The sequence below is a fragment of the Ictalurus furcatus genome, chromosome 19, assembly GCF_023375685.1.
Source record: "Ictalurus furcatus strain D&B chromosome 19, Billie_1.0, whole genome shotgun sequence".
Classification (NCBI taxonomy): Eukaryota; Metazoa; Chordata; class Actinopteri; order Siluriformes; family Ictaluridae; genus Ictalurus; species Ictalurus furcatus.
In genome coordinates, this window is record NC_071273.1 from 19,377,643 (window position 1) to 19,389,153 (window position 11,511).

Consider the following 11,511-nt stretch of genomic DNA (forward strand, 5'->3'; position numbering starts at 1 on the left):
GTTTTTCAAGTATATGTGCAGTCCAAAATATATACTTCAGTGTGACATATTGTGCAGATTTTGCAATCACAGAAATGAATTAAAAATCAAGGAGACTCTGCAATATTCGCTGTAGTTGTCAATTTTTCAAAATTACCGCAGATTTTCCGCAGACTTGGGCCAAGACGCGTCATGTGACATCATCACGACGCGCGTTCAGCCAAAGCCCTCTTCGATCCATGTGCGTTGAAAATGAGTACAGCTAAAAGGTCTCATTTACCAACAAACATCACTGTGAAAGACCGTGCAAAGTGCAAAAATAGTGTAAAACTATTTCGTGCAATTGCGATTTCTCCAATTCAAGTAGTTTTCTGCAAAAAAGCACAAAAAACTCTGCAAGTTGCATCATATCATACATTTTAAAAAGCCGCAGCAAAATCAAGCGTTATTGGCCGGAAGAATCACAAAAAAAACTCCCTGAAATCCTGTAGGGACTGGTTGTGGTTACATCAAACTGTCAGACAGTGGTGCTGGATTTAACACTGCGTCTCAGATGAACTGACATCGAGCAAGAAAAATGGGCTTAAGCTCAACGTCAGAATGCTGCATAACTCTGTCTCTACATCTACTGCTATCCTGAGGCCAGTTCCTGGTCCTGTCATGTTGAGCTCTACCAGCTCTAACTGTTCCCTTCATTATACTGCTGCTGCTTCATACTGACTCATACAAGTACCTGCTAATTGCTGCTTGAAGTCTATAAGCTAATGATTCTGTGTTATCATCATTGGTTAGAGATTACATTTCTGAGACAATGTAGGTGTAGACAAATGCTAAATGTACAGTAGGAAACCTAATTTACTACACTAAATCGCATTTTCTGACACAAATCCTAGATTGTGGAACAGCTTACCATTTTTCATAAAGCCATCCTAGACAAAACAATATATTTATTTTCCCAGGCATATGAAGGTTCACCGCAACCCTGTAGGATAAGAGGTATAGAAAATGGATGGATGGATGGATGACTAAAAGTTGTAGCTAATGTAATGTAATACCATATGCCAAACTAGTGAGCTAGTTTCAATCAGATTCTAATAACCTCAGTCTAGACCTACACACTACACACAGAAACTGTGTCTTGTACTGCGTTAACTGTTAAAAGTGTTTCTGTTACTGTGTAACTTGTGTATGCTACTTACGTAATGTCCTATACTTCTTTGCACTAATACATAATATAAGTTATATGTTTACACCTGAGGCTTGCATTGCAAATCATTATACTGTACACACCTATATACAGTATGTATAACGACGATAAAGCTGAATAGTAAATGCATTAATACGGACTACATAAAACAAACTAGTTTACAAATTCCCAAAGAGACTGTGTAGCCATAGTTCTTAACCTGTCCTGATTTTTTTTTTTATGAGCTTTAATGTAGTACATCACTTTTGTACCCTCAACAAACATTCACAAAGTCACTGGTGAACATTTCGGCTATGAGATGCAGTTTGCATTACAAGTAAAATATTATTCCCAGCTGGTTAGCCTCTTTATTTTCTCTCAATAAGTTTTACCATAGGGTGACACATTGTGCATACTGTACTAGCTATGTGTAGGCAGATATGTGTAGTGTATGTGTAGTGTACCAGGTGGCGGACATGCTATAATTTTAGCATCAAGGCGCGTGCACCACTGTGAAGTGTGTTAGTTTAAACATATACAGCAAATTCTATAAGCACAAGAGATCTGTTTGGGAGCCTGGGCTACTGATTTGTCCACCCCTGCAATCTATATTATAAAAAGTGCCCCAAAACTCTATTCTTTTCAATTAGCTGTCAGATTTTTATCTTTATTCTTCGGAAGGCTTGCTTGGATTTTGGAAAGGTGTTATATAATCTTCTCTGCCCTGGTCCTCCCAGAGTAAGCTCAAATAAAGTGTCTCCCAGCAAAGAACTACAGAACTTGCATCACAGCAGCTCGGTGGCTCTCATCAAAATTTGATCTCTCTTAGTGAGAGAGAGAGAGAATATGTTGTTTCTCTGTTAACTTAGTCTACTTCCCGGTCATCACATAGCCCCCTGCTGAAAAAAACAATAAAAAACCATTACAGAAATTCTAATGTTTTCCATTACAAATACCATTACAAACCATCAGCTAACCATTAAAACCGCTACTATTTTTCGTCCTTAATGGTATCCACTAACATGACACCAATAGAAGGCAACAAATTACCAGTAGAGACCCACAGAGACCATTACAGTTTCCATTAACACCAATACAATCCCCATTATACCCATTAGAAATTCTATGAGGGTTTCTATTGTTATTTTCAGCAGGCCCATCACTACTTCCACATGTTGAAGGAATTAAGTTTGTTATTTACAAGCCTGTAGGAAATCCACAACCTTGTTAATGATATAGCTGTGCATCTAGTGCATCATATCTGCAAATTCCAAGGTCGTTGCTGTGGCTTAAAGGAAAATGCCTGGATTAGAGTTCATTTTGTCCCACAATGTCATTTTGTCCCACAATGTCCCACTGTGTTACTATGTTACGATTCTCTGTGTTAGATTGAATCATTTAGCATGCAAGAACAGTAAGGTAAAGGTAAAACTGAATATACAGAAAATAGTCCGAAATGTATGTGCATCTCAAAGACAGGATATTGAAAATGGGTTGGATAAAAAGGGGCAGCAGATTTGTGGGTGAGAAAGAACACGAGAAAGGAAGAATGAAAGAGAGAACGCGTCAGATTTCTGGTGCAGTGAAGAGAGGCATGAATTATTCACATCACCTCCATCCTGGCCCTACAGCAATCGAGAAACAGGAGACCAATAGAGAGAAAGAGTAACAGAGAGAGAGAGAGAGAGAGAGAGAGAGAGCTGTGCTTACCCTACATGATTAAGGTGATCCAGCAATGTTCTCTCTCCCTCCGTCCCTCTCTATCATGCAGAGAATAAAACTGTATAACATTACAGCAAGCATGTCTGACACACACGTTGTTACCATGGTTACAGTCCCACCACCCAAGCTGAGAATGGGATCTACTAGTGATAACCTGCTTCTAAAAGCAAAAGTTGTCACACTTTGTTTTCAACAACCCCCATCTGGACTTTATATTCAGTGTCAATGAATGTAAACAAAACCAAAAATGATCTTCGCAACCAGAGTACTGTAGGTTCTTCAGGCAGTGACCAGGTTTTCACCAGCTCAGTTTAGGGAGTTAGGATCTCAGAGCTGCCATGGCATAAGAACTCAAGATAAATGAGACTAATTTTTGCAAAAAATGACTCACTTTTGCAGGTTTCCACCTTTCATAGAATGACAAGCCTGTTGGAAAAGTAACACACTCTTGCTAACACAAACCTCTGTCAGGAGGTAAGCACACTCAATCCACATATGTACAAAAACAGAAGATGCGAAGAAACAGAGAGAGAGAGAGAGAGAGAGGTTGGAAGAAAGAGATTTAAAAACAAAACAACAAACAAAAGGAAAGTTCCAAACACTAACACCAAGCAAACTCAACCTAGATACTTATAAAACACTCACCAGCCCAGTGTATGTACCTTCCCTCTCTCTGCATTTAGGCCCCCTGACTCCTTAAATATTCCCTGATACTGCGTCTTTGCTTTTTCAAGAACGTTCTGTAGAGCAGCTAAACAACACAACTGGAGTTATGCAGAGGAAGGGAGGCCCAGAGGAAGAGGAAAACTGAGGGATGGGGAGGAAGGAAACATACACAGACTCCTGTATTTTTTGTGTGGGATAAAATGTCAAAGTTTGCAAACATGTCCGCCTCCACCTAGAGCACTCCCTGATGAAAAAACAAAACAATAGAAACCCTTATAGAATTTGTAATGGTTTTAATGGTTATAATGAGAATTGTATTGGCTTTAATGGAAACTGTAATGGTCCCTGTGGGTCTCTAATGGTAATTTGTTGCCTTCTACTGGAGGCATGTTAGGTCTAGTGGATACCATTAAGGACCAATAATGGTAATGGTTGTAATGGTTAGCTGATGGTTTGTAATGGTATTTGTAGTGGCAAAAAATGTGAATTTCTGTAATGTTTCTGCTGGGGGGGTTTTTCAGCAGGGCTGTCCACTCTGAAAGCACTCTGACTGCTTAAGGGGGTCGTAGAAAAAACTGAGGTCATTCCTGATTAGTCAGGTATATCTATGGAATATTATTGGTATGTTCAAATGGAATTCCTGACATCAGCTGATGAACTGTTCAAGTGGACATACACTGCTACTAGACAACTGAGCAATATGTTATTCAGGATAAACTAGCTAGCATGGGGCCATTAAGTTGTTTATACAAACGATGTAAAGCCAGAAGGACAATAGAATCAAGACAAAACTATAAGGAATGTCAACATTTCCCTCAGATGTATTCATTAATTACTAAAGAAAGACTCAGGTAGACTAAAATTACACTGTAACCACACTTAGCATGCTAGCCTTGACTGAACTTCTATAGGCGTTGCCATAGTGTGAAACATAAACATTGTGTTACAACATAGGGGGTATCAGACAATTTAATTTACAATGTTGTGAATACTACAAGAGTGGGTCATTATATAGAATCTTCCAGCAAACATGATGAAGAGGCATCTGTCCTATCTGTAAGATACCTTCCCTTTGTGGCAAAGTAGCCTATTTTGGCACAGCTAGCTAAAAAACTAGCACATATTGTTCCATGTGTTAAATTTAAACTGACGTAACACCATCTTAGAGGCTGTGTAGCTAGCTTATCAGGCTAACTTGCTAGAAACTATCTTGCTAGCCAATAAGTTTAGTTATGTAGCTAGTTATATTATTCAACCGTGGTCCATTTTTAGTCAGAACAATAGATGCCGTAAGTTTAGGATCTATCTTTAGGTAAACTAGCAAACAAACGTCACAGACACAAGCAAGCAAAATTCTTTCCAAGGTTGTTTTTCTCTTAGTGACACAGTCAAAGGGTCTTTAAAGGAAATGGCTACAAAAGCAGCCGCCTCCAGAAAGAAATGAAGCTCTCTATAAATGTACAGCTACATGTAAATTTAGCAAATGAATTTCTTGGAAGCTGGAACACAGATAAGAAAGAATATGAAAAAAGAGTCATGGGATCAAATTATGTGCAGCCAGAGACAGCCTCAGATACAGATATTTACATATTAAGCTCATTATTGAATGTGTAAAATATTTAGCTCATTTATTTATTTATTTATCGCAATTATTTATAAGTCTACTTGTTTTTAAGTTATTGAGGTTTGGCTACCTCTTCATGCCGTTAAAATAAATGTAGAACAGTTTAAAGGATTATCTAGTTAAATTAAGAGCTAAATCAAATTTGTCAGCCTTCAGTCAGTGGACCAATGAGCAAAAAACCACCATTCTCCTGCTAACTAAAGAGCTACACTTGGAAATACACTTGGAGATACACTTGTTAGCTACATGCTAAGGAAACTTCATGTAAAAGCAGCTACACACTGAATTAAAAGCAATAAAAATGGATCAGTCCTATTGTATGTGATCGTCTACAATAATATACAGTATATCTGTGCTGGGTGTAGATGCCGAAGGATTTGACTTCTCAAAGTACCAGAAGTACCACAGTAAAATCCTCCATGATTGTTATAAAGTCCCACTTCTGATTATGTCAAAGTTGAAAATGAAAAATCAGGTGGGTTCTTAAGACCTTTTGACTAAAATAGTTTGATTGGTTTTTACTTGTCCAGTACCATTTCATTTGTGCCTACATTTGTTACTTTGGCTTCTAAATACATTTCCTTAAACTGAGCAAATTCAACAATGACAGAGTTTTCTGTTGCTTTTTTCCTTAGTTCCTCACCCTGTCTGAGCCTATTGACGTTTCCCATCTACAGTACAGTACTCTTCCTCAGTTAATATCAGTTATGCTGTATATCACAGTGCAAGGCCTGTGTAATGTCAGGGCAGTTGGATTTGGATGGAATGGAAATCAGATGGGGTTGAGACAGAGCAGAAAGAGCTTTGTCTTATATCCTCAGCATACTTTATATTGAAACACTCTCTTGATGTATGCAGAAAATAACTTAGTAAAGAACGACTGTTCACCCAAAGTCACCCAAAACTTGCTCTGATTTAATGATAAGATTTAATAATAACTTTCTTGACCAACAAAGAAACATACACACTCCAAGCGCCTACACATTTCCCTCAACAAGAAATCCAGAGTCTATAAATATGCAAATTGGAAATGACCTTTCCCCTTATTGTAAACATAGAAAATGCAACCAATCAAAAGCACCCATAGAAGTGTTTGGCCCCCTGACAGGTTATTGTGTTGCGCTTACTGTTGGGTATAATGTTTATCCTTGCTGTCTACTCAGGAGCATAAAAATCATTCCAATCCCTCACCCCACTTCACAACACCCCTGTAACCGATTATTACAGATGTTATTACCCATTGTCTATGACCCAAACAGACAGTATTAAAGGAAAAATGCACCAGAACGACTTGCATATCAATCTCTATAATTAACATGTTGCATCCAAGATTTATATTGTAATGAAGTTCTTGAGGGACTTTTTAGTTTCGACATGTTGGTATTGTTTCACTTCATTCTCACTTACGTTTCCTACTACAGTATATAACCCATAATTTGAGTACCTGCTGGCGTCAGTAAAATTTATCCCTCGCTTCATCTCTGCCTAAAGAGAGTGATGCAGCGGCGCTTTAGTTCTTTAGTCTGTCCAGCTCTCTCACATCCTCGTCTGTAAACTCTGCTCAAACAAATCAGCTTCATCAACGTCAAAAATCAGCATCATCACACTCATCATCTCATAGATCACTAACTAGCTACGCCATAACCGAGCGCAAGTGTGCCGTATCGCTGCATTATCTCCACTACTTTTGTGCTCATTAGTAAGAGGTTTTAAATGGTGGGTTACAATAGAAGCTCTTGCTCTTTAGTTTTTATCAGACCTGACCATCCTGTCTTTTGAGATGCTTGAGATCATTGAAATTTGTTTTCCTATTAAGCACCACTGTAACTGTGATAGCAATGTTCCACTGTGACATCAGTGTGGCACACAACCGCTAACTTCTCACATGAATAATGAACATACAAACAAATACCAGCAAACAACAAATTAGCATACTAACACATCACAAATATTTCATAAACATATTTAATGTGTTCGAGGGTGGAGTTTCTATTTAGAATTGTAGTTATGCTTAAAGGCATATTCACGTGCAACGTTTTCAGACAGAACTTGATCAGTCCAGTCAGACACACAGCGAGAACAACAACACGTTATACATATTGTATACCGACTACCAGATAAAGCAGAATGTCTTCCACACTGCTGATTACTACAGTGATGCTGGAATGGATGCTTATTGCGACCAATATATTCTTTTATAATGCCAGATTACACCGTGTCACACTCAGCATGCCCTGCCATCTGCTTTGAGTCATAGGCAAGAAACGTGTCACTACAGACCGACTGGCCGTATGGCTCTCTCCTGCTGACTCTCTTTCATTTTTTTTATCTGTCTCTCTAGTGGTCATCTCTTACAATGTCTTCCTCTTCTTTACTAGCTTAACTGCTTAACAATGGCAAGCATTCTTTTTTTTTCTTTTTGGATCGCATCGCGTCACCAATGCCACGATTTATCAGCACAGCACAGAAAACTTTAACACAGATTCACTCTGAATTCACGCCATGATTCTCATGCTCACCAACAATGCACGAGCAAAAAAAAAAAGAAGAAAGAAACAGAGACACAACAACACAAGCATTATTATTATGCATCGTCTCCCTGCCCTAGACAAAACAATACGCACCTGTAAAAACACAATGTAAATTCACACGCACGCACCTGCAACGTCCATGACCTCCTCGATGACAGGAGGTAGACGCAGTCCGCAGTCCATGGTTGTCGTAGCAACGTGAAGTGGGGGATGGCAGGGGATCAGAAACGTCTACACACGTGAAGGATCCTATGCAGCAGGAGCAGCGACACAGGACTGTGAAAAACACACACACACACACACACACACACACACACACAAAATGCCTCGGAGGGAACCTTAGGCTCCACACACACTGTGCCTCAATGGTCGCTTCATCCTGAGAGTAAGACACACACACAGACACAACACACACAGAGTTAGATCATATATCTCCATGTCTGAGATGGAATTTAAATCAAATAAAAAAACATTTCTCATTTATTTCATTCTACTCTAAGCCTTTCTGTGTGTCCACCTTCCTCTCTTCATCCTGTCTCTCCAAGCCAAAACAGTGTACTGCATCATCGACTGCTTGGCAGCGACACACACATACACACACACACACAAACACAAATAGCTTTCTCATACTCACCTTTAATGAGATCTGCCGCTCAGGAGGCTGACGGATAATACTCCTGCAGCTCAGTGCTCATTACCTCTCTCTGTCGCTTCCCCAGTCTCCTCCTCTCTCTCTCTCGCTCTCTCTGTCGCTCCGTCCCTTCAGCTCTTTTGCTCCCCCTTTCTCTCCCTGCTCAACTCTTCTTCTCTTCTCTTAATATTTTTGCTGGATGCTTTCTCTTTCTGCTTCTCTTCTTCATTCAAACATCTGTCTCTCCTCCTATTTCCTCTTTCTGCATAGGTATGTGAGTACAGGGCAGGCGTGTCTTCAGGTCACTGAGATCAGCATAAAAAATCAACTCAACATCTTATCGGAATAGGAGCTCACATACTCCAGAATTATTGGCACCCTTAAAAATAGAAACAAGCAAAAACGAACAAATAACTAACACATGCAGTGAGTGATATTTTGTGCTTCAACAGATTGAGGAGACACTTTATAGTTTTATCCATCCACCCATCCATCTTCTATACTGCTTATCCTTCCTTCAGGGTCACAGGGAAACCTGGAGCCTATCCCAGGGAACATCGGGCACAAGGCGGGGTACACCCTGGACAGGGTGCCAATACTTTATAGTTCTATTTCAACATAATATTTTCATTCAAGTATAAATTAAGTGCACTGTTTCGTTTTTTAGAAGAAAAAAAACCCCACTGATTTCAAATACAGTCCCCTCCAAAACTACTGGAACAGCAAGGCTAATTCACTTGTTTGTGCTGCAGACTGAAGACATTTATATGATGTGTTAAACGACACAGCACATTTTGTATCAGAACACCCAATTTTTAGGCGAGCTGACTGAGAGGTGTTTCTTGGTACCCAGGTGCGTCCTGTTAGATTGATCATTTAAACAATAAATAGCTCTGAACTTCTACTCTTCTACTCTAAGACTGCATTCATTGTTAAAAAGGATAACCAAGATGAAGATCAGAGAGCTGTCTATGGGAGAAAACCACCTCTACCAAAGTGGTGGAAAGGCCAAAGTGCGGAGAAAGAAAGGATCTGCTCATGATTCGAAACATACAAGCTCACCTGTGAAACATGGTGGAGGTAGTGTCATGGCCAGGGCCTGCATGGCTGCTTCTGGGACAGGCTCACTAATGTTTATTGATGATGGAACTCATGATGGTAGCAGCAGAATGAATTCAGTTTACATGAACATTTTGTCTGCCAACTTACAAAGGAATGCATCCAAATAAAGCTTTATCATACAGTAAGACAATGAGATTGGCCAAGATGATCACCAGACCTTAACCCAATTGAGCATGCATTTCACTCAATTCCCCCCGAAACAAACAACTGAAAGAGGCGGCAGTAAAAGCCTGGAAAAGCATCACAAAAGAAGAAAGCAAGGGATATGCAATACCAGGAAATAAAAGCTGAAATCCTAAATTCTCGTCTCATATCCACCTTTTGATCTCAAACCCAAATGCCTTTGGTGTACAAATTGGTCTTGCTGTTCCAATAGCTTCAGAGGGGATTGTATATTGGCAATTAATATTCAGTTAATCCACCCCTAGGGAGATTAGTGTAATGAGCATGCTGCTGTAAGGTCACACAAGGTTGGCGATGATTATAGAGGGATCTTGGTCCACCTCTCCATGCACAACATTTCAGGCTCTTCAATTCAGACCACAGGTTTCCAGTGACAATGGTTGCAAAATACATTTACACATTACGATTCGGAGTGGTCTTGTTCAACGTCCTTCCCGAAGACTTTCCTGTGTCAGAAAGCCGAAAGGAACCTCTCCAGTATCAGCATAAATGTTAAATAAACCTTTCCTTACAGAAAGGTTCACCATATGTAGCAATGATTTATGCGGCGCGTCCAGTATACAAGTCCCTGTGTACGCCGTTGCTATAGAAATGATATCACAACAAAACAAAAACATCATTTAAAATGACTTCTACAAACATACACACATTTCATCACTGTGTTTAAGAGGAAGCTCAAGTAAAGAGTCAATATGATGTCAGGAGATAAACAGCACAAAGCTCCTTCCTGTTTCAAACGGCTCTCGTCGCAAACAAGGCCAATGCTTTCCATTCAAGCGGCCCAGATTCCACGGGAAGGAGTAAATCTGCTGCCAATACCCAGCTGCACAGGGTCCTTGTGACCCTGATGTACACAGCTGGAACAACAAGGACCAACACTAGGAAAAAAATTACATCCGAGCTGTAAGTATTCGCTGATACCAGATCCATTATTCAGACGACCTCTTGGTACATGATCCGATAATATGGTCCGATTTCAGCATCATGGTATATGATCCCATATTAAATGTCATGGCACTCTGCATGACTTATCTTTGTATGAAACACTATGCAGAAGTGCTGTAGCAGGTTGAGGCATGGATTAGCAGGTGTGCGCAGTGGGAAGGTGGAGTTTGGACTCTTTGTTTCTCAGTGAGCAAAGCAGAAAGTGATGAGCGAGCTGGAAAGCTGCCAGTTTCTGTTCAAATGTTTCTACAGTACTCACTGACTGTCATGACATCAGCATGAGACTAAATTTTAAAAAAAAAAACTTATGTGCCATCAGGATGCTGTTTCTGACAACACTGTTACAATTAAATACTGCAAAAGCTTTTTTTTTTTTTTTTTAAATAATTGAGTCTTGTAGCTTACAGCACTTACACAAAAAATATGTATTCTACAAAAGCATGAAGGCAAGATCAATTGAAAAGTGTTTGAACTAGAGCCAGTTATATGGTTTTGTAATATTTATTGTAGTAAATGGCGTAGTTTTGCATTTGTATTTGCATTAGCGACTGTCTTTAGACTTCTTTGTGAAACCCGAACAGATCGTGATCAATTCTTGTCAACGGTAATCAGAGATACACTACATATTAGTGTAGAGATTGAGGGATTTCTCCAAGACAGTTTGATGGCTGTTTAGAGATATTAGAACGCGTCTTATACAATTTAAAATATTGCAGATTCTACTGGACGCCCAGCAGGCTGTTTAGAGCAGGTTTGATGGACTGTCCAGATTGCTGGCGATGCCAGAGGGAGGAGGGCAGCCTGTTTCAGAAGATGTTCAGAAGTACAATATTTTTAGGGAGAGGTGCCCAATTATATGTCAAAGATCACAGGCCCAGTTAAATTTCTGTTCCAGTTTGTATATTCTGGGTGACCCACAGCC

The 11,511-nt window shown here is 39.7% G+C and overlaps 1 protein-coding gene across 5 annotated transcripts in view; it reads right to left on the reverse strand.

Moving 5' to 3' along the window:
* Positions 1 to 10,170, reverse strand: part of LOC128622952 (coiled-coil domain-containing protein 136) — a 48,948-nt gene extending 38,778 nt beyond the window's left edge. The window contains exons 1-3 of one of the 5 annotated variants that reach the window (XM_053649722.1): positions 10,042 to 10,170; positions 8,343 to 8,601; positions 7,837 to 8,087 (exon numbers count right to left, since the gene is read on the reverse strand). In XM_053649722.1, coding sequence (XP_053505697.1) covers positions 7,837 to 7,891 — 55 coding nt within the window. In that variant the 5' untranslated portion in view covers positions 7,892 to 8,087; positions 8,343 to 8,601; positions 10,042 to 10,170. The other 4 variants (XM_053649720.1, XM_053649721.1, XM_053649723.1 and 1 more) reach the window with 4 other exon arrangements.
* Positions 10,171 to 11,511: the final 1,341 nt, after the last annotated feature.